We start from the raw sequence: 23,931 nt of genomic DNA, 5'->3' as shown, positions 1-23,931 counted from the left end.
CTAACCACTGGACTGCCAGGGAATTCCCTGAAAAAACATTTTTAAAGGTTGTTCCCTCATCTAATTCTAGTAGATTTTAGGACATAGTTATCTTTTCCCAAAGGTAAAAGAAGTGGTACAATTCCTATAAGGAAAATTTAATAATCTGTTCCCAATTTAGGGCACCTTGGAACCTTCTCCCAAGCTCAGGGATCAGCTACATCAGGTCTTTTCTCATGGAGAGAAGTGAATAAAGCGTTGAGAAAGAGGCCAGAAGTAGCAATTTAGCAAAGTCCCTCTACAAGGAAAACATGAAGGGTGGAAAATAAATGCCTCCCTCCATATCAGAACTCACGTGTTATAATTTTTTTTCAGTGAGTTTGGAAGAAAAATATTGTGTGTGTGTTTCACACGGTTCCTTAAAAAAATGGAGATTTTCATACTTTTTTTTTTTGGATGCAGGTCCTTTAATGGAGCGGCCTGTGTTTCTGCAGACCTGGTTTCATCTGATTTACAGACCCCTGCTCTGAAGCCAGTTACACATTTCCCTGTGGCTGGGCACAGAGTAGTTGATTATCCTCACGATGCTGGACTTTTTGGCTGAGAATAACCTCTGTGGCCAAGCAATCCTAAGGATTGTTTCCTGTGGCAATGCCATCATTGCTGAACTTCTGAGGCTCTCTGAGTTTATTCCTGCTGTATTCAGGTTAAAAGACCGAGCTGATCAACAGAAATATGGAGATATTATATTTGATTTCAGCTATTTTAAGGTAATCTTCCTCAACAGCTTTTCTTACCAGTCTTTTCTACAAAAAGCATGCTTTCTTTGGAAACCAGGAGACTCTGAGAGGTTAAATAATTATGGAGGAGGAGTTAAAAAGAAAAGCTTTTCAACCAAATTTAGTATCAGCTAACTTTAAAATAATATAAACATACTGTGTGGAAGCCCTAACACAATATAATCAAATTTTAAAAAGATAACTTTGGTATAATGTATTTCACATTGAAGTACCCCACACTTAAAAGCATGTCAATTGTGGTTGCAATTCAAGTCCATTTCTTTAAAAGGGATTTTATATCTATGCTTCTGATATCTTCATTACTTTCTGTTCCTCTTCTTTCAATTTTTGATATCCCTTTTGAGGCATAGGAACAAATTTTTTTTTTGAGATGCATTAACTTTTATTGGTATAAGTACAGAATATAATAAAAAATTTATACAATTTCCTGTGTTCAAATATTTCAAAAATAAAGTTTTCTTTAAGTCCAGAATAACTTGTAAGCCTCAGACCATTGGTAGATTCCATTTAGACCATGCCCCAAGAGTATGAAATTTGCAGGTAGATTTAGCTATAAAATGAGAATATGATTTCATATAAGCTGCTGAAAATTATACTTCAATTTCCCCTTTCCCAAAATCCACTATGCTAATAACCTGCTGAAGTTCAAAACTATGAGGAACAAATTTTTAAAAGACTATTTTGAAATTGTTACCAATAATTCTATTGGTTTGTGACTCTTTTCCTGATGTTTCACATAAATGTGTCTTTCTTCTTAGGGTCCAGAATTATGGGAAAGCAAACTGGAAGCTAAGCCAGAGCTACAGGATTTAGATGAAGAGTTTCGGGAAAACAACACAGAAATTGTGACCAGATTTTATTTAGCATTTCAAAGTGTGCATAAATATATTGTAGACTTAAACAGGTATTGACTAATTTAGTCATAGCTTATTTTGATAGTAAATAGTGGAGAGGGAGAAGGGATGGACTAGAACGTGTATGTCTTTCTGAGTTACTAAGAAATTTACTAGCTTATACCGTGGATAATTGTCTTTTCCTTCCTGTGGCACTGGTCATCTTAAGTATTTTAGAGTTTTAATATAATTTCCTGCTCTTGTTAAGTATTATAATCATCTTGCTTTGTACCAAGTCAGTTGGCTTTCGATCTTGATCCTAATTTAGTTTATTATATATGAGAAGTGAAAAAAAAAAGGAACTTATTTTTGTAGCGTTGGTAACCATAGCCTTCCTTCTTATCCCTGACCAGACAATATTGTCTTCCTTCTAGCCCTTAAGAATTCATTACTCATTAGCTTTTAAACTAACTAGTCCATGTTTTTATGCCATTATTCCCAAGATATCTGTAATTCATAAATCAAGACTATGGAATATTCCTTTTACTTGGAGTGGCCATAAATAATCTGTGGCCCTGATCACTATGAGTTCCTGCTCACAAATCTGTTCCTAAGAGCATGAATGGCCACAAACTATTTGAAGGCCAGAATGCCTGATATCTTGCCTAATCTTTTAAAATCTTTACTGTCCTTCTTCAAAGGTGTTAACATTTTTATTATCAATGAATAACTTGCTCTGGGGTTTCATTTCTAGATATCTAGATGATCTCAATGAAGGTGTTTATATTCAGCAAACCTTAGAAACGGTGCTTCTCAATGAAGATGGAAAACAACTTCTAGTAAGTAGTAGTGACCATTTAAAATTTAAAAATCAAGAATGTCAAACTTAGCGTTACTTTTTTTCCTGTAAGTCACAAATACATACAGTGTATCCTTCTTTAAGGAGAAGCAAAATAAACTGATAATTATCTTCTAACTGGCAGGTCTTTGTCTGAATTTAGAACATAGTAGACTTTGAGCAGAGCTACAAGTGAATAAAGATTATGTGCAGGTTATGAGCTTCCTTAGTGTAACAGTACTATCTTCTTTATCTTTTGCATCCCAGACATCTAGCCTGGTACCTAGTACATCATGATCACTTAAGAAATGTTTGTTAAATAAGTGAATGACTTATTATGTATTCATAATATTGGGATTCCATTTTGGTATCCCAAGCAAAATATGAAAAATAGACCAACTGAAAGATAGTCATTGTAAATTAAACTTTATCTTGCATAAACTTTTCAAAGCTCATTCTGTACAGAAGGTGAGAACCCTTTGGGGGGAACCTGCATTCTCCTTGTAATATAAAGTTTTTAGGAGGAACCAGAGCAGAGTTCTCCTTTTACACATTATCAGCTTCACTCCATAAGCATGTGTACTCCTGTGAACTTGGCTGTTGTCTTTTTCTCGTCATAGTGTGAAGCACTGTACTTATATGGAGTTATGCTCCTGGTCATCGACCAAAAGATTGAAGGAGAAATCAGAGAGAGAATGCTCGTTTCTTACTATCGATACAGGTATCCCTGGGCTAAGACTACACCCTCCAAAAGCACTGCCATTGGTAAAGTACAGTGTAGGTTTCCATCCTCCTTTTATTGTGAACAGCAGCAATATGATCTAGAATGCAAAAGTGTAAGATTCTTATCACTTCTAAGTATAATACATAATGTAGAAATATAACAATCTGTGTTTTATATCATCATTATAACAGATTATATGTCATATAATCTAGTATATATAGAGTAATTTATTATAGATTATTAGAGATATATAGCTTATCATGTCCGTCATGATACCTCAGTTTTTTTTAAAAGGAATGTGAATTTTCCTTACCTGAAAGATAAATTTGGGAATTTTGGAAGTCTAATGAATTTTGTTTTTAAGTTTTCAAATACTACTCCTTGGCAGATGTAAGGAAATGAATGAGTTTTCTGTTATCATTTTCAGGTTGATACATTTTGAAAAGTTATCATTCAGGGCCAGGTTGAAAGTGAGTTCTTACCCATGTATATGTAGAACCAACAACAGAACAAACAGTAACACACATCCCAACCATGTGTTACATGTGTCTTTACAGAGCTATGACTTCAAGAAGCAGGGTCTTAAAAACAGGACCCACCTTAACCAACTGTGATTTCAGTCCCTAACGTACAGTTTTCAGTTTGTTAAATAAATGAGTCAGAATCTGGATACAAGGTCAATGTCAGAAATAGTCAAGATTCGGGGAAGAAACAGTCAATAAGCAGGAGTCAGGAACTTGGGCTAAAGATGTGCAGGCTAGAATTAACATTTTCAAACTTACAAATTAGGACAAAATAAATAGGGCAAAGAGGCAGATCCTCAACAGAGAGGGATTGTTTGGGGATGTTGTATTTTCAGCCACACTTGGTACTGCTGCCTTCTCAGCAGTAAATTAGGCTGCTCAGCTAGCCTGTTCCTTTAGCTTTATCAGGATGTGAGGAGAGTATTCACCAGCATGTGTAATTCATTCACATCAGTTTGACCATGAGCTGTTTTACCATCCATGTTTTTTAAAATGGGCTATGAATGGTCTTGCCTCTATTTCTGAAAGTACCTGGAAAAACAAAAACAGTAAACAACATGAAGAAGAAGAAAAAAATTTGCTAATCAAGCCCAGCTTTGACAATCCGGCTTTGTCCCTTAGGGTATAATGGCTAATTCATTAGAATGTGAGGATCCACTACTGAAGAGACACTGAACAATTACAAGTCAGAGCAGTAGTAAAGGAGATTCTTACATCAGATAGGAGGTCATCTTCGAGTCTAAGATTGAGTCTCTTTGGGGGATTACTACTTCAAGCCACCAGAAAAATCACAGATGTTCTGCTTAAATCTCTGTAGAAGGTACATCTTGCCAAGGAAAACCAGTTAGTATATCCCACTTGAAATTGATAGAATTTTTTTAAATTATTGTTTAAGTTTATGGAAATTGGTGCAGGTTCACATTCTTTATCCACAATTTTGAAATCCAAAGAACTCTGGCAAAAATACATGAACATACACACATGCACAACATGCATACAGAGTAACTACGTTGGCAGCAAAACCTGACCTAACTTGAAATCTTTTGGAGTCAGCACCTGACTGGAGCAGACATGAGGCTATAGACAGTCTTTGTTTATCTCACTTGTGTGAATGTTCATAAATTTTACTGTAGAAATATTAATATATCTTGATCATGGAATGCCATCTAAGACCCTGCTGGAGTATTATATCGTACATGATATATGTATCATATTACTTTCTTATATTTGAAAAGTGCTGTACTCTGAAACAAATCCAGCCCCAAGGATTTTGGGAAATGGATCATGGACCTTCACATAAAACTGTACATACATACAGGAACCTATCTTATCAGTTTGGTATATTACAACAGGCTTTTTGAGAATATAATTTTGAATTTTAGGGATATAAATTGACCTACAGTCGTATCTAAAATTATATAAAGTCAAGTTATACTGAAATTCTTCTGCTTTGCTGGACTTTGCATTTCTAATATATGCGGTTTGTTTGGCCCTTTATTTCCCATTGTGAACATGGCTCAGTGCTGCTCGATCTTCTGCTGATTCGAATATGGATGATATTTGTAAGCTGCTTCGAAGTACAGGTTATTCGGGCCAACCAGGAGCCAAAAGACCACCCAACTATCCTGAGAGTTACTTCCAGAGGGTGCCTATCAACGAGACCTTCATCAGCATGGTCATCGGTCGGCTAAGATCTGATGATATTTACAACCAGGTGGGGATTAAGTCTATTATTAAATCTATCTTAATAGTTTAAAAGACTGATTTCGCCTTCCTCCTCAATTGCTCCTTTCTTTTCTCCTTCCTCAAAAGAGTAAAAGCAGCTAGAAACGATTTAAAACTTTCTGAGTTGTGCCTTGCAATTGTTAAGGAAAGAGGGATATTAATTAGGGCAGAATTAGAGATTTCAAGGAGGAGATGAGATTTGAGCTATATTTGGAAAGAAGATGCATTCTTTTAGGCATTCAGTTAAGAAATGATTGCTGAGTGTGCAGTATGTGGCTGTCCGTGTGCTTGGTGCTGGGGATCCATTGCTGAAGAAGGCAGGCCCTGGTCCCTACTCATAATGAGCTTGTAGCTGAAGAAAGAAGACAGACAAAAGAATTCCAGTAAACCAAGATGGGTATTATCTTAGGGGAAGCGCAGAGTGTCGTGAAGCATGTGACAGGGGCAGCAATATTGCAACAGGTGACAAAGGGGATGTCCGGGCAGCCCAGGCAAATGAGGCAGCATGAGCAGGGTTGGAAAGGCTCACTTTCCTCTCCAGTATGTGTATCATTCACTCACTCAAAATGGTACCAGAGAAAGTTACCATTTGACTTCATTTTCCTAAAGAAAACATAATTTTATGTATTATATATATTTTTTCTTACTAAAAGAGAGTAAAGAGTTGGACCTATGATAACTGGATATCATTTATTACAGAGCACACCTGTTCTGTACAGTTCTTAGGTAGCCTGCTAGTTTTTTGTATGAACATGTTAAGTGTAAATAAAGAGTTTTTGGTTGTTATTTGTTTTGTTTGGTTTTTTAAGACAACTCAAAATGAGGAGCTACCTGCAGATTCCAGGTCTCCATAATATTTGTTTCCATTTATTGAGAATTCAACATGAACCAGAATCATAGGAGGTTTTTTTCGAATACTGTTTTCTCTATTTTTCACAATAATCTTTCAAAATAGACAGCACTATCCTCATGTTGCTGTTGAGAAAAACAAGGCTTAGAGAGCTTACATAATTTTCACAACATCACGTAAGTAGGCAGCAGAACCATAATTTGAATGCAGGCCTGTATGATTTCAAAGCCCACGCTGTTTCTTTACTGCCTCTCGTTAACTCTTCTATTAACCCTTCTGCCTCTTAGGCGGTCCATTTTGTCCATGTCTCAAGGCAATGTGTTTCAGTTTTCTCCTTGCCCCGTGACCTCTATTAGCACAGGGGTTGAGCTGTGGTTGTGCTGTTTGTCCACCCCCTCTCTGCCCTCCACCTCCCCTGTTCCTAGCTGATTGGACCAGGGCCAGTCACTTGACCCAAGATGGATCAGATTCCCTGTCACCAGGTAATTTGGAATTGGGCCTGAGAAACAATTTCTGGACAGGGGTTTACCCACAACATGCAAGACTTGGAGTTTGGGCAGCCTCATTCTGCCATGTGATGGAGAACAGTCTGGAGAGAGACAAAAGTTGAGCAAACACATCCAGGGGAGAAACAGTGAAGCCTTTCTGGTTCGAAGCTCCAGGCGCTTCCCAAGACCTGACCACATTCCTGCCTGTGGGCTCCATGAGACATTGCTGTGTCTGTCCTTGTAATAATTTCCTCCCTCTCTGCTCGTGGTCCTCGAGGCGCTGTGTACTATGTGGAGCCAGAGATTCCTAATACGTAAGGCAATGGAGCCCTGGGACTCAGCAGCATGTAAAAGACAGAGAGAAGCAGAACACAAAGCAAGCAGACTGAGAAGAGAGAGTGGTGTCTGGGAAACCAAAGGAGGAGAGAATTTCATTCCTCAGAGAATTTAAGTGAGAGTGCTAAAAAGAGTCCATTGAACTAGCTGACTGTGAGGTTATGAGTGGCCTTAGGGAGTTCCATTGAGGTGATGGTGGAGATCAAATGTCAGTGAGTTGAAGAATAAACAGGAAGTGAGAGCACCAGTGAGTGTGGAATCTGCCAGTTCTAAGAGCTTGTCTGTGATGGGAGAGACACAGAAATAGACAACTAGTGGGAGACGCAGGGTTAAATTTTTTTTCTTTTTTTAGGGAAAAGAGTTAGAATTGCAGCAGAGTCAGGGATAGTCAAGAGAATGTCATGTGGCTAGAGATAAGAAAGAAGGTCCTGGTTCCCAATGCCATAATCTGAGAATTGTTTCCAGTGCCCGGGATCCTCAAAGGAGACAGACTTTTGAGAGGCTGATGTGTCCTAGAACTAGGTCATTTATTTGGCACATGTAAGTTCAGCTGTTCCTAACATCTGCCTCTCCTGGTCTGGTCTCTGTCTTGCAGGTCTCAGCGTATCCATTGCCAGAACATCGGAGCACAGCTCTGGCAAATCAGGCCGCCATGTTGTATGTAATTCTCTACTTTGAGCCTTCCATTCTTCATACCCATCAAGCAAAAATGAGAGAGATAGTGGATAAATACTTTCCAGATAATTGGGCAAGTATTGCTATTAGTCTTTTTTTTTCTCTATGATAAACTTGCTGGAGAACTGATTTTTCCATTCTTTTGGCCTGTAATCCAAAGGTCATAATGTTGAAATAATGAAACATAAACTCACTTAAGTAAAATTACTTTAAGTCTGTTGAGTATTTCATAAATCAGGAAGGAATAAATCAGTCAGTAAAATTTCCTGAAGCTCCCATTTGTGTTTTTTTTTTTCTTTAAATGGATAGTCTCAAGGTAAAACCTCGTGTTAAAATGTATCTCGCTTTAGCTACTGAGATTGCAACGAAGTTACGTAAGCATTTCTTTATTCTTTTCTATTTTATGAATCTAAGCTAGCAGAATTTATCTAATTTGTCACTTTGTGAATAGGAATTGCACATTTATAGTAAGTTATATCTATAAGCTAATGTTGACGGGGCCAAGGTTTACATTACTGCAAGGATGTGCTTGTAACTTTTTAAACATTATTTCACTTAAAAATATTAATTCTTAAAGGTTTAAAACTGACATTGTACTTAATATGTATGAAATGTTTTCTTTGCACATAGAGGTTTTAACAAAGTACAGTGAATTGGATCACATTCTCAGGGAGCAGATTTTATTTCACTTCTTACCAGCTATTATGAGGGACCTGAATGAGGAGCTTTACTGGTGAGAAGAGCAGCCTACAATTAGGAGGTGATGCTTCCTATCCACAGATGAATCATACCCATGTGCTGGGAGTTGAGTAGCCAAGAGGAAAGTTCTGAGAGTCTGGCTTCATTTGCCTAAGCTTAACAAAGAGGTTCTGTCCATAATGCTGTACTCAGAAACACGTTTAGTATTAAGGAAGGTCAAAGTCCAATTACATGATACTTACAAGATACATTCCTGAAAAAGCACCCTGGCACACTGAAAATAAAGGAATTTAAAAAAATAAATAAAATAAATGATATGCCAGACAAATGCCAACCAATAAAAAGCTAGTGAGAAAATATTAGACCACAAAGAGTTTTATTTTTTAAATATATTTTTTAAAGGAATTCCTTTTTATTTTTATTATTTATTTATTTATCCTTGGCTGTGCTGGGTCTTCGTCTCTGTGCGAGGGCTTCCTCTAGTTGCGGCAAGCGGGGGCCACTCTTCATCGCGGTGCACAGGCCTCTCACTATCGCGGCCTCTCTTGCTGCGGAGCACAGGCTCCAGACGCGCAGGCTCAGTAGTTGTGGCTCATGGGCCCAGTTGCTCCGCGGCATGTGGGATCCTCCCAGACCAGGGCTCGAACCCGTGTCCCCTGCATTGGCAGGCAGATTCTCAACCGCTGCGCCACCAGGGAAGCCCTAGACCACAAAGAGTTTTAAAGGAAAATATTAATAGGGATAAAGAGGGATTGCATATAATTTTAAAAAGAATAAATGTGAAACACAATGCCACTCTGCTCACAAAAATTTGGGGGACAAGTTTAGTTTGATTTTAAGAGTATAAAGGTGAGATGAAAATGTTTGGGAAAACCACTACTCCAGTCAAAGTGTCTACTTTTCTTTCCCCTTTCATTTTTCTTCATCTAGGAATCTTACACACAGCAGTTTGAAAGGAAAACCTTGTTTTAGTTATTTTCCCATGAATAGCAACATTTAATAGTCACTCTTTTTCCCAAGTGCTCATAAGAAAAACACTTCCCTGAATATTTGGAAAATGTTGGTTTTTCACTGGAATGGCATTTAAACTTGAAGGAGTGGGTGATGTCTTCTATAACTTTGTATTTTCCCAGCCCCTTGCCTTGAAGTGAGTAGATATTTAACAAATACTGAACGATTGTCTCCTCTTTCAGGTAATTAGTATTTACATGGGGATCACAGTTAATCTAGCAGATGCTTGGGAACCCTACAAAGCTGCAAAAACTGCTTTAAACAATACCCTGGACCTTTCAAACGTCAGAGAACAGGTAGGTTCTGGCTAATTGGGAGGATTCTCAAACAACTGCACACCTGCTTTAATGGCATAGGAAATGAGCCAAGTAGATTTCCTAATCGATTTGGAAGATGCCCACATAGACATTTTAGTGCAAGGATTAATGAAACGTGAATTTTGCACATTGGAATAAGAGAGGTAATTGTAGATTTTTAACTTATGTGGGCTGTATAAATTGGAGCCTTGGATCCTGAGGAAGATTCGACACCCTAAAATGAACCAGTGTGACATCTGGCCCCAGGTGACTTCATTTACTCCTGCTTAAAGACTGTGTCCTCATGGACAGAGCTCCCTTCACTAGTAGCTAGAATTTTAATGTTTCCATCAGTAGGATGAGTGTTGAAGATGGTAACTGGATGTGGACAATATACCCTTTCACTGTAATTGAAGCTCATCATTTCTGGTGTGTGAAGTAAGCAACAAGACTAAAGACGGGCATCTCCTTAAAGTTGAAATGGCTATATTCTGTCTCTCTGATGAGAACCCAGGGCAGAAGGAAATAAATACCTGAGTAAACAGAAGAATCAAAATAAAATCTTTTTATTGGGGAGCATACTTGATATTTCTAAACAGTGATTATCTTCCTCAACCTGTCTGTCTGAGTTTTTGAGTTTCCAAATGTGCATAGAATAACACTCACTCAAGGAACTTCAGCATGTTTTATTCAAACAAATTGAATTTCATAAATAATGCACAAAATAATTTCAATTTTGGCACGTCCCCTAGAAATATATTAGAGAAAGTGGCGCTTCCATACTTACTGGCCTCAGAGCATTAATTTTTCATGACTAAAATTCCTTTCCAAAATCACATCTTCTCGTTCATGACATTGCAAGAAGTTCTTCAGAGGCTTCCAATGCCACATCTTGTGGTTGTTTTAAACTAACCTGACTAGGTTAATGATGTTTACCATTTAACTCTTGCTTTAGGTAAAGCAGAATGACCAAATTTCCAAAAAGGCTGGTCAGTTTTGATATGCTGAGATGTATTTCTTTTGTTAAGCTTTTATACGTAGAAACTCACTTTTTGAGTATTTCTGCTCTTCTCTGCCTCGTTTGTCGATATTAACAGGAAGAACGGTCAATTTAGCTTCTGCCTTTGTGTCTCTTTCCATCCAAGTTACGAATAGAAGCGACACCAGGAACCACCCACTCCAGTTCTCCAGTTTACATTTGAAGAGACCAATACTCAGAGGTTAAATCCAAAGTCACACCAATATTTCTAGATGTTAGTCTCTCAGTTCTAAGTCCAGTGCTCTTTTCAAAAATGTCCGATAAGCCACTTGCCTTTGAGCCTTATCAACTACAGTCTGTGTGCTATTTGTCTCATACAGAAATGTTATTATTTGTCGAGGGATTCTTTTGAGTGTGATTCACTTTCAAGATAAGTGATTCTCTCTTTCTTTGAAATGTAATTCAGGTTTTTTATTCTTTTCACAGGCAAGCAGATACGCGACTGTCAGCGAAAGGGCACACGCACAAGCGCAGCAGTTCCTGAAAGAAGGTTGTCTGAGGGAGGATCTGGTTCTGGATAACATCCCAAGGCTTCTGAACTGCCTGAGAGACTGCAACGTCACCATTCGATGGCTGATGCTTCACACCGCAGACTCAGGTAACGCACGAAAAGGTGTGACCATCTGTACTCATCCATATAAAGGCGTTCCGAACCCAGATCTGTTGCGTGATGTAAAGTGGTTTAGCCCTTGGATGAGAATCAAGCTGCTTTTCTAAGTTAGTCATTTTTGTGTCAATTTGGATAAAGCAGTGGCCCACCTGAACAGCCCCTGTGTCAGGTCCTGTTAGGTGCTTGGGAATATGAGGAAATTTACCTCCCAAGTTTGAGGAGCTTGTCACTGGTCAGACTGAGGAGATCAGATGTCTACATGTGAAAAAGTATAGCTGCAGATCTGTAGTAGGCAGAATAATGGCTTCCCACCCCACCCTCCCAAAGATGTCCATGGCCTAGTCCCTGGAACCTGTGGGCATGTTATATTACATGGCAAAGGGGGAGTCAAGTTGCAGATGGAATTCATGTTGCTAATCAGCTGATCTTAAAGTAAGGAGATTATCCCAGTGGGCCCAGCATAGTTACAAGTATCCTTAAACTGGGAAGAGGGAAGCAGAAGAGTCAGAACTAGACAGATGGCATCATGAAAAAGACTCAGTAGACCATTGCTGGCTTTAAAGATGGAAAGGGCCACAAGCAAAGGAGTACAGGCAGCTTCTAGATGCTGGAAACGACAAAAAAACTGTTTTCCCCTGGAGCCTCCAAAAAAGAACACAGCCCTGCTGCTACCTTGATTTTAGCCTAGTGAAACCCATTCTGATTTCTCACCTCTGGAACTATGAGAGGATAAATTTGTGTCATTTTTAAGCCACTGAGTTTATGGTAATTTGTTACAGCTGCAATAGGAAACTAATACAAGGGCCAAGGCAGCACCTAACAGCCAGATGTGTAAAATAGTTGGTAGGATTTGAGTCCGGAGCCCAGAGCAGAAGAGAAACATTGCTTGGGGTAGAAGGGCAGAGGTGGTCTAACAAGGCTCCACAGAGGAGACAGGAGCTGATTAGCCCTTGGTAGGATTTTATAGTAAAAAGCAGAAGAAATTCTAGTCTGGGGAAATGATGGAAGAAAAGTATGATTTTGGAAGGACAGAAAAACATGGCTCCACTTTGCTGAGGAACTGGCTAGACCCTGGTGCTTAATTATGGTAGATGGGGTCTTAATCTTTTCTGGGTCATGATCCTCTCTGAGACCCTATTGGCCATCAGGCTCAGGAGCTTTTCTGCCACACAGCTTTCAGAATCTTAGTTCCCCAACCAGGGATTGAACCTGGGCCTATGGCAGTGAAATTGCAGAGTCCTAACCACTGGACCACCAGGGAATTCCCTAAGCCCATGAGTTTAAAACCCCTGGATTAATAGTAGAAGATTAAGTAGGTTGGACTAATACCTGAGCTTATTTGGAGCTGACGCAGTCCTCATACTTAGTAAATGCTTGATCAATATTAATTACTAAAGAGTTCCCTCATCCAGAGCTGCATACTCCTTCCCCTAAGAGTGGTGTCATTCAGCAGCTCTGGAAAGCCAAGCCTCTGCTTTTTGTTTTTCACTCAACTAACTTTTCTTGAGCACCTACCCTGGTCCCACTTTCAACACCTCCTTGTTCTTTCAAGTAAGACTGTGTCTCTCAAAGAAAAACTGTCCACGCCGGATAATCCTGCAGCCTCCCTCGGTAACACAGTAGCCCCGTCTCCCAAACCCTCCAGGCAAGATGCCCTTGACGCTTCCTCTAGCTGCCCCCTGTCTCCGCATCCTGTGAGAGGTCAGCAGTGAGAACAGCAGGTGGACTTCCTCATCCTTCATCTCTTTGAAAACGTGGAGTTGCTCTTCAGCCTTCCCTCTTCACGCCAGAAATCTCCAGCTTCTTAAATCTTTCCCACAAATGCTGCTTTCCAGTTTTGTTTTGTTTTGTTGTTTTCATCATTTCGATTCTGGGCCTAGATCTCTCTCCAATTTACAGTTTACTCTCAGCATGAATACAGAGCCGAATCATCTAATGGACTAGTCTTTAATTAGCCGAGTTTATGTTTAACATAAAATCCAGTCCTAATTTGAGGATTTTACTACATTGACTCAGCTTGTAATCTTCTTTACCAAAAGTCTTACATTCTGAAGCATATAAACAACTCGAGCCCTCTCTTTATCCTATCATAAAGGCAACTGTGGGTTTCTAGTGACTCAGCCTCCTCTTCGTCTTCTGGACGACTGTGCTTGACAGCCGTGCCTACGTTCTGGAAGCCAGTGGTCTCCTGGATTTGTGCCCCTGCCAGGGACAGCCTCGGCTTGCCAGGGTTCTCTGCTTCTCTCTTCGGCCACATCTGTTTCCATTTCTGAGCTGGCAATTGTCTGACCTGATCGCACAAGGTCAGAATTTACAAGAATCAAATGATTTGCCTATCTGGTTGTGAGTCATATGTGGGAAAAGTAACTGCTTATTTAGCTTTTATGGTGTTTTGGCCATGGCGTGCAGAAAGGAAGGCACAGATTTCTCATTTTCCCTCCTGTTAACTTGCTGGAGCTAATTGTTAATGCACAGTGATGTCTCCTATCCAAAAATGAAAGCAAATTAATATCAGAAGATTTCTTGTTGAATTAGAGTTAACATAAAGACAAGTGGAACTCCTTCCAAGTTCGTTTTTTTTTCTGGTTTTTTTTTTTAAGTTAGGCAATCATGAAGCTGAAAAATTGTCTCTGTGTGATCAATGTCATCAGTGCCAATATATTTCTTCCTAGGGAGTTCTGGAGAACGCATGGTAATTCAGAACTCTGCAGTTCCCCATGAAAACTGAGCCCTCCTCCAGGTTGTCATGAGTCTCCTTCTGATGGAGTAACTTGGAAATCAATATGTAAAATAGCCTTGCTCAGGCTTCACCGTAACTGAAGCACCAAAAACACCACTGACATGTGCTTGTAAAGCATGGTCATTCTGTACATGCCGGACTTCCTAAGATGCTGATGGGAGGGCTTGGAAAGCAGGAGTGAACACGGGTGATACTAGAGCAACTATCAGGGTCCTTGTACCTTATCAGCTGTGAACTTTCTGACAACGTTTATTGTCTTAAAGTTTTTATTTTGACTTTATTTGCAGTCTAAGTAGCTTTTACTTGTAAACATTTTACCTTATCCTATTTTCTTTTTCTTTCTTACATAAATAATTGACCCCGTAAACCAATTTCAGCAAATATCAGAATTTTTTATCCTATATACGTTTTTAACATAATGTTTATTTTACTTGAAATGATTTAGCTTGGCAACTGAGAGGCTGACCAGGGAATCAAGACATCTGATGTCTTATCCCTGGGTCATCACTGCCTAATGTTGTGAACTTGGCCTTGTAGCCATAACCTCTCTGGGTCTAGGTGGTGGATAATCCAGAAAGCTCTGAGTGCCAGTCATGCCTTTACAAAGAGCAGAATGGTCTCAGGTCTGGTTCTTCCTCTTTGGAGGTGCCACATCTTTGTGTGGGTAGCCTTGCTTCCCTGTTGTATCAGTGGTCCCAAGACCACCCCAGGTTCAGTGCTTTACTAGACTCGGCATATAGTAGTATTTATGGCTATGATTTGTAACAGGAAAAAGATAGAAAGCAAAATCAGCAGAGGGAAAAGGTGCCCGAGGTGAAGTCTAGAGGAAACCAGGCACAAGCTTTTAAGAGTTCTCTCCTGATAAGTCACACAGGATGCATTTAATTCCCCTAGCAATGAGTTGTGGCTGTATGTGTGAAATGTTGTCAACCAGGGAAGCTCATTAGAAACTCAGTGCCCAGGATTTTATTGGGGGCTCATCAAGGCAGCCTCTACCTGGCAGGTAACAAAATTCCAAACTCCCAGAGGAAAGCAGGTGTTCATAATAAACCACATTGTACAAAGAGTTAAAGCATGGTGGGCCATTCTTACCAGTTCTCAAAATGGTGGGAACTCTTCCAAAATCCAAATTCCCTAATGCCAGCCAAGAGCCGGCCTTGCAAACAAGGCTTTTTGAAGATGGCAGTCTCGGGCCTGCTGTGTTAAATCTTTTCTGCACCCCTGTCCATAGTTGAATGGCAGAGATCAATGCTTAAAACAAAAGCAGCTTCAAGCAGGACACAAGGAGGCCACACACTTAGGAGATGGTGCCGAAAGGCTCGACCCATCATACTGGACAGTCGGTAACAAACCACCCACACGACGCTTACAAAATTTGGAAACACTGTTCTCAGTTTGCTTTTTTCATTCAACAGTACATCACGATGACATTCCATGTCAGATTCAGTGTCATATTTAACAGCTCAATTGTGCGTACTCCATAGCATGGGTGTAATATAATTTATTTTACTGCCTATTATTGATATACATTTTGCTTATTACTTTTTAAATGCTTAAAAGGGAAATGAAAGTATTTAAGAATTCATCTTATTTATTATAGATATTTTCTACACATTTAATAAATTGGAAACTCTTTTCTCCCATGTCTAGCCTGTGACCCAAACAACAAACGCCTTCGTCAAATCAAGGACCAGATTCTAACAGACTCTAGGTACAATCCCAAGATCCTCTTTCAATTGCTGCTGGATACTGCACAATTTGAGTTTATACTCAAAGAGGTAAAAATATTGAATGAATGATCACCAAAGTCTTAGTTTTTTTATGCTTAAAATTTTTTTTAAAGATTAGGGTTTTGTAGGTGTGTCTCTGATTCAGGCTACAGATTCTAGCTGTCTGAGATCATTCTTATAGGAAAAGGACAGGATTAAACAACAAGCATTTAGTGCCTACTGTCATTAGGGATACAGTGATAGAAAAAATGCACCAGATGGTGGCAGTTACAGTCTAATGAGGCATGCAGACAGTAATCAGAGAATTACACAAATGAAAATGAATAAAAACAGGTATACGCTGTATAGGAGAGGAGCATAGTTCTCTGGGTACCTAAAATAAAGGGTCCTGTCCTAGCTTTGACGACTTCCCTGAGAAGAGAAGCAAGAGTTTCAGAAGGGAGCTGAGGAAGGAACCTGTCAGAGTTAGCTAAGACAAAGATGGGGGAGCGTGATGGAGAACATTCCAGCGAGAGAACAGAATATGTCTAAGTCCTCTTGGGTAGGGAAGAGCCTGGCCAGTTCAAGGATCTGAAAGCCCAGTTGGCTGCAGGGTAGAGAATGCAAGAGAAAGGTGGTAGGAAGTAAGGTTGACAGATGGGCAGCCTGCGCTGGGCCTTGCAGGGTGTTAGTCTTCATCTTAAAAGCCATGAGAACCTATTGAAAAGGGCCTAAGTAGGGTGGTAGTTTGCATTTTAACAAGGTTGACCTAAGGACCTTGAGGATTTGAGTTCAGTCAAGGAAATTCTGGGCTTGGTCTTACTCCTAAAAAAGCCTCTATGGACATAATAAAAATCACAGATGCCTGGGAATGTCCAGGTTCTGTAAAAGTAACTTTGGGGGTTTGGATCAGGTGGCCTCAGGAACTAGCCCCAGACATTAATGCCAGTTCAGAACCAACACTCGCCTTGCCTCAGTTGGTCTGAGAGCCACTGTCTTAGAGATGGTCTAGCTTTTGCCCCCCAATTTGTGTAAAGTAGTAATGCTTAAGAGGTGGCATCAGACTGATGTTAGGCACCTATTTTTATAATAAATTGGGTTTCGCGCAGGCTTTCTTAGTAAACTGCCTAAGCTGGATTTTCTCTTAAATCAGTAAATCTCTTCTGTCTCTTCAACAGATGTTCAAGCAAATGCTTTCAGAAAAGCAGGCCAAATGGGAATATTACAAGAAGGAGGGCTCAGAGCGGATGACGGAGCTTGCTGATGTCTTTTCAGGAGTGAAACCCCTAACCAGAGTGGAGAAAAATGGTAATTGCTGAAGAGGAATTATTGGTGTGTTTGAAAAGTATACACGGATTATTAGAAACCAGCAGAGTAAAAAGTCATTACCGTGTCCTCATTGTATGCTGGGATGTTGCTAATGAAGATCAGAAGTTTAGTTTTGGCTGCTCTAGCCTTGTGCTCCCTTGGGCAATCTCATATTCTCTCTGGACTTCAGGTTTCTTATCTTTGAAGTAGGAGGTTGGGCTAAATCATGGGTTCTTGTACTCCGGCTCATAAATACAATAGTATTTTATAGTCATATCCTCCCCCCACCGCCATAGTATGCAAAACTGGTGTGTCATTAGTGTGTAATTTTATGTGCATGGGGATGGGGGCATAACTTTCATGATCTTCTCAGAAGGATACTTCACCCAAGAATATTAATGACTGCTAACATAAATGATATCTAAGAGTCTTGTGTTCCAGTCCTATTTGGTTCTTCTTCACTGGCGCATCTGCCATCTAGTGGCACAAGAGGGGACCTGCAGACTGTTTTGAAACAACATAGCTCAAGTTTTACTTTAACAATTTTAATCTTGCTACTTTTAGGAAATTTTATCTATAGGAAAATTGTGGTATCACTTAAAATTTTTGAAGGATCCTGTCCTATAGATAGGATCCTTTCAAATTGCCCCTGAAAGACCATTCTGAATTTTAAGATGACAAATTAAACTATTTTTTTTTGATGCTTAATATTTGTTTTAACTGTCAAATTTATTTCTGATAAAGTTAATTATATAGTAGAATTGATGAATAATATAGCTTTTTATTTAAAAAAGCTTCACTATTGTTAATCAATACAAGCTTATGACTATTGTATTTGATTTATTTGTTGCTGGTCAAAAAATATTTCCAAATTACATTAATATTCCTATTGGAAAAACTAGAGCAGTTTCTAATGGTGTGCTATAAATTGGCAACATGTTTTGCAGGTCAGCATATTGTATCTAAAAAACAAAGAACCACCAGGACCAATCTAACCAGATTAGTTGTCTAATCAGACACATTAATCTGTATTCTAGTCTCTTTTAAGTTCTTATAAATACCAGCAATGTTTCAAAGGTTATTCAAAACAATATCTTATACTTTTTTGGCTCTATAGCATATTTCAGTTAGGAAGTACTTTCACAGATATTTCTCATTTGATCCTTACAACCCTGTGAGATAAACATCTTTATTATTTTATAATCACTTGCCGAGGGTAACGAAGGTCCAGAGCCTGTATCTCACTCATTACCTCATGTGTTCTTTCAGCTACTCCGTAGCTGTCCCTCGGTCCTACAAAAAATCTTTAAAATTATAGCTAGTTCTTTATGTCAATTCTTAAAATAGCTTAGATTATAAGCCCTTATGTGCTTTTATTAAAGTGAAATCATTCCATTGATAAAACAAAAAACCTTTACAGAATCAACTTGGTGAGGTGAAAATAGCGAAGCCTTTGACGGTTTGCACGTCCTGGCTCTTCCATTTAGTAACTGTGTGACGCAGCAGAGGGGTCTTAATATCTCTGGGCATCAGCTTCCTCATCTGAGAAATGGCTTTTAATTCCTACTCCATAGATTTTTGTGAAAATTAAATGAGACTAAGCTTAAAACTTGGCCTGATTCACTGAGGGTCCTCAGAGCATGTTAATGGCCTTCCCCATCTCTGTCTTGAGAAATGCCTGGCTGGTTTGTGAGCGCAAATGGCGCCACCTAATCCATTCAGACTCCCCACAACTCACCACTCACACTTCACCCTCCTGCATGTTGGTCCCTCTTTGCCCCCCAAGACGCGCCATTGTCATTTTGCCCCAAAGCCTCTGCTCATGTCTGTCTGTTCGTCTAGGGACAGATATTCCCTCTCCCTCCCTCTGCCTGTCCAGACCTCTACCCATCCTCTTAACTCTGTGTCACATCCTTCAGTTCCTTCCTGACTCCTCCCCACCTGCACTACCATCTTTGCACACATCAGTTTACAACATTTATTGGGTGGGCCAAAAGGTTTGTTCAGTTTTTTCCGTAAGGTGGCTCTAGTAGCACTTAGTTGTCTTTAACTTCATTCGAAACAATTTTGTTAGATTGTATGTGACACCTGTCACATCAGCATGCATTTAAAAAAAACTTATAAAAATTGATGAATTTTTGAATAGCCATTTTAATATTGAAGATGGAAGAAAAAAAGCAACATTTTCGGCATATTACGTTTCAAGAAAGGTAAAAAACGCAACTGAAACACACAAAAAGATTTGTGCAGTTATGGAGAAGGTACTGTGACTGATCGAACGTGTCAAAAGTGGTTTGTGAAGTTTCGTGCTGGGGATTTCTCTCTGGATGATGCGCCACAGTCAGGTAGACCAGTTGAATTCGATAGCAATCAAATTGAAACAATAAATGAGAACAGTCAATGTTTTACCACATGGGAGATAGCCGACATACTCAAAATATCCAAATCAAGAGTTGAAAGTCTGGGCTTCCCTGGTGGCACAGTGGTTAAGAATCCACCTGCCAATGCAGGGGACATGGGTTCAAGCCCTGGTCCGGGAAGATCCCACATGCCGTGGAGCACCTAAGCCCGTGCGCCACAACTGCTGAGCCTGCACTCTAGAGCCCCCTAGCCACAACTGCTGAGCCCGTGTGTCACAGCTACTGACGCCCGTGCTCCTAGAGCCCATGCTCTGCAACAAGAGAAGCCACAGCAATGAGAAGCCCGTGCACCACAACGAAGAGTAGCCCCCGCTCACCGCAACTAGAGAAAGCCCACGCACAGCAACGAAGACTCAAGGCAGCCAAAAATAAATAAAATAAATCAATTAAAAAAAAAAAAGGTTGAAAGTCATTTGCACCAGCTCGGTTATGTGAATCGCTTTGATGTTTGGGTTCCACATAAGTGAAGCAAAAAAAACCTTCTTGACTGTATTTCCACATATGATTCTCTACTGAAACGTAATGAAAACGTTCCGTTTTTAAAACAAATTGTGATGGGCAATGAAAAGTGGATACTGTACAATAATGTGGAATGGAAGAGATCGTGGGGCAAGCGAAATGAACCACCACCAACCACACCAAAGGCCGGTCTTCATCCAAAGAAGGTGATGTTGTGTATATGGTGGGATTGGAAGGGAGTCTTCTATTATGAGCTCCTTCTGGAAAACCAAATGATTAATGCCAAGTACTGCTCCCAATTAGAGTAACTGAAAGTGGCACTCGACGAAAAGCGTCCAGAATTAGTCAACAGAAAGCGCATAATCTTCCATCAGGATAACTCAAGACTACATGTTTCTTTGATGACCAGGCAAAAACTTACAGCTTGGCTGGGAAGTTCTGATTCATCTGCCATATTCACCTGGCATTGCACCTTTGGATTTCCCTTTATTTCGGTCTTTACAAAATTCTCTTAATGGAAAAAATTTCAGTTCCCTGGAAGACTGTAAAAGGCACCTGGAACAGTTCTTTGCTCAAAAACATAAAAAGTTCTGGGAAGATGGAATTATGAAGTTGCCTGAAAATTGGCAGAAAGTAGTGGAACAAAAGTGTGATTACGTTGTTCAATAAAGTTCTCAGTGAAAATGAAAAATGTGTCTTTTATTTTTACTTAAAAAACCAACGGTACTTTTTGGCGCACCCAAAACTTGGGCCTTTAACCCTTTTCTGCCAGGTGTTATAAACTAAGCTATTTATATAGAAAGTTTCATCTCTTCTACTAGGTCACATGCCCGAGGCATTTTTGTTGTTGTTGTTTGGAAAATACCTAAGACCAATGTTAGGTACATAGTAAAAGCTCTGTGACTAAGAGCTAGATTTGTAAAGGATTACTTAATTAAATTCAAAGCCACCACTGCAGGAATTCTGGGATTTCAGTAGAAATTTCAGTCTTTTCTTGTTTCTGTATTAATAGAAAATCTTCAAGCTTGGTTCAGAGAGATCTCAAAACAAATATTGTCTTTAAATTATGATGATTCTACTGCTGCGGGCAGAAAAACTGTGCAACTAATACAGGCTTTGGAAGAGGTAAGGAAAGTCTTTTTAAATGACAGTTCTCGGATCATGAATCATACTTTTTGACCAACCCAGCAGTCTGCTCCTGGAAATATATTTCAGAGAATATTTTATCAGAAACAAAAGCAATATAAATTAATGTGTTCACTGTAATATTATATACAGTGCCCTAAAATTGAGAAAATAATTAAATGACAGTAATAAAGAGAATGGTAGTAAAAATTATGATACTTCAAGTTGCAGGAACATGTAGTCTTGGAAAAAAAATTATGAAGACAGTATAGAAACATTGGGAAAACTGTGGTAAGGAGATAAAAGCAAAAACAAAATTGCATTGTATGTGCTACTTTTAAGTTTGTAAAAAGTGTGTGCCTTGGGGAGAAAACCTGGAAAGGGATGGATACACAAAAATGAGAATAGTTGTATAATGATCATATGCTTTAAAGTGATGTACTTTTTCTGAAAAAAAGTTTTCTTTTATCTACTTAAAAATGATTGTACAAAAAAAAGGAATTATACCTCCACACTCCTTTTTTTTAATAATATCCTTTTTTTTATTTTTAATTTTTTTAATTTTGACCACACCACGCGGCTTGCGGGATCTCAGTTCCCCGACCTGGGATTGAACCCAGGCCACGGCAGTAAAAGCGCCAAATCCTAACCACTAGACCACCAGGGAATTCCTATACCTCCACACTCTTAAAAGTTTAATTGTATGTTTAACCAGGAAAATAAACAAAAGCATCAGAACAATAAACATATATGAAACATCATCCATCCTCATCTGGAACCCTTTCCAATTGATATAAGTGTACATTAAGATTTTTTTCACTTGCAAGACTTTCTTATAGGCTCTTTCTTATTTTTGCAAAGATTTTAGGATGGCCACTATTATAGCAACACAGTATAATGCTCCAGTGTTAGCATGCCAGTTTCCCTAGCTATTCCAGAACAATTGCTCACTTGTGCTATTTCTATTTTGGTTGTTTTTTGGATTTTCTAGTCTATAGTACCACTATAAGCAACTTTGTAAATCTCTGATACTTTTTCTCTTTTGCATTGTTTCTTTTGGCATATAGCCCAGGCCCCTTGAGTTATGTACTTAAAATGTCAAAACGCTGTGGAATCATTATTTTGTTTAAAGAGCCCATCAAAAGAACTTAAAAATGTGCAAGGGCCAGCACCTTGGTTGTGATGTGACTTATTTTGTTTTTTAACAATCCTGCAAATCTTCAGAATTAGAAGGATTTTCCAATACATGTTTATTGATAATGAAATGGAAAATGGGAGTATTCGCTTATTACGTCATATATGTGCAGGATAAGAAATAGTGGAACATTTTCTAATCTCAGAAATTATGCATTGTTTTCTGACTTGGCTTATACATTTCTGAAATTATAATTTGAAATTAAAATTTTGCCAAGACATTCTTAGTAAGTAGTGCGCTTTATTGGAAGTGTTTTCAAGGAAAAGTGAACAGTATACAGGCCATTCAGAATTTTAAAATCCAGTGTGTTTATGTAACTCAGGTTCAAGAATTTCACCAGTTGGAATCAAATCTGCAAGTATGTCAATTTCTTGCTGATACTCGCAAGTTTCTCCACCAAATGATCCGAACCATTAACATTAAAGAGGAGGTCCTGATCACAATGCAGATCGTTGGGGACCTTTCTTTTGCTTGGCAGTTAATTGACAGGTAATGTGGACAGCCTGGCATTTGTCCTCAATGAAGGCCATTATGAATGTTTCCTTACCATTTATCTCTTTTTACAGTTTCACATCTATCATGCAAGAGAGCATAAGGGTAAACCCATCCATGGTCACTAAACTCAGAGCTACATTCCTAAAGGTAAGCAGATAACAGTAAGATTGCATTCTCAGTTACTAGGGAAGAGTTGGACTTCATTATTACCTCATTCATTAATTCAGTTCAAGATTTCACCCTTATAGAAAGTTGGTTAATTTAAGTATTTTCATAGACTGAAAATTGTTAGCAAGTTTTTCATGAGAGCATAGTTGCAAAAGATGCCGGAAATGAAGTTTGAATTAATAATAGAAGTTGGAGTGTCTTAGAGAAAATTGTTTTTACATGAAGAAATAGATTTTTTTAAAGTTTTACAGGATACTAAAAATGTGTGTCCTATGGGTCCTTTATTCCCTAGACATGAATAAAATCCTTTTACTTATTCATTTAAAAAAAATTCTTGTTGAGCCTCTGCTACAATCTAGGATCTCCTCTAAAGGTTAGGGAATAATGTTAAACAACACGGGCATAGATTGGCCCTTCTCTCAAGGTAATTTCATTTCGCGATAAATGAACAAATAATTTACTCAATGTCTTCTGATGGAATTACCATATATATCAATTCTGAGGTGCACTTTCATATTTTAACATCTCTGTAATTGGGATGTGTTGTATAATTGATGGCATATCATAGTTTAGTTGTCAGCATGTTTTTCCTTTTTGAGCAGTGCATAAAATAATGGCACTTCTTACAAGCCATGTCATCTTAGTTTAGACTCAATATGGTAGTCCGTCAATCAGAATGTCTGATTTCCATAGAGGAGTAGCTGCCTTCTGTAGCTCAGTGGCTCTCATTTGAGCATGCAGGAGAATCACCTGGAAGGCTTGTCACAGCCCAGATTGCTGGGCCCCAGCCCCGGCGTTTCTGATTAAGTGAATCTGCGCGGGGCAGAGAATCAGCATCTCTGACAAGGTTTCAGGCAATGCTGTTGCTGCTGGTCCAGGGACCAC

The 23,931-nt window shown here is 39.0% G+C and overlaps 1 protein-coding gene across 3 annotated transcripts in view; it reads left to right on the top strand.

Annotated features, from left to right (window-relative positions):
- The window catches only part of WASHC5 (WASH complex subunit 5), a 58,919-nt gene that overhangs the window by 5,046 nt on the left and 29,942 nt on the right, over positions 1-23,931 (top strand). For 2 of the 3 annotated variants that reach the window (XM_068525442.1, XM_068525441.1), the window contains exons 2-14: positions 442-749; positions 1,538-1,683; positions 2,367-2,451; positions 3,071-3,171; positions 5,220-5,412; positions 7,693-7,845; positions 9,665-9,778; positions 11,244-11,415; positions 15,818-15,945; positions 17,055-17,184; positions 21,076-21,188; positions 22,706-22,872; positions 22,950-23,025. In XM_068525442.1, coding sequence (XP_068381543.1) covers positions 564-749; positions 1,538-1,683; positions 2,367-2,451; positions 3,071-3,171; positions 5,220-5,412; positions 7,693-7,845; positions 9,665-9,778; positions 11,244-11,415; positions 15,818-15,945; positions 17,055-17,184; positions 21,076-21,188; positions 22,706-22,872; positions 22,950-23,025 — 1,764 coding nt within the window. In that variant the 5' untranslated portion in view covers positions 442-563. The remainder of the gene's footprint in view (positions 1-441; positions 750-1,537; positions 1,684-2,366; positions 2,452-3,070; positions 3,172-5,219; positions 5,413-7,692; positions 7,846-9,664; positions 9,779-11,243; positions 11,416-15,817; positions 15,946-17,054; positions 17,185-21,075; positions 21,189-22,705; positions 22,873-22,949; positions 23,026-23,931) is intronic. The other variant, XM_068525443.1, reaches the window with a different exon arrangement.

The sequence above is a fragment of the Eschrichtius robustus genome, chromosome 17, assembly GCF_028021215.1.
Source record: "Eschrichtius robustus isolate mEscRob2 chromosome 17, mEscRob2.pri, whole genome shotgun sequence".
NCBI classification, from domain to species: domain Eukaryota; kingdom Metazoa; phylum Chordata; class Mammalia; order Artiodactyla; family Eschrichtiidae; genus Eschrichtius; species Eschrichtius robustus.
The sequence above is the reverse complement of the archived record's forward strand: the minus strand, read 5'-3'. Positions and strand labels throughout refer to the sequence as shown.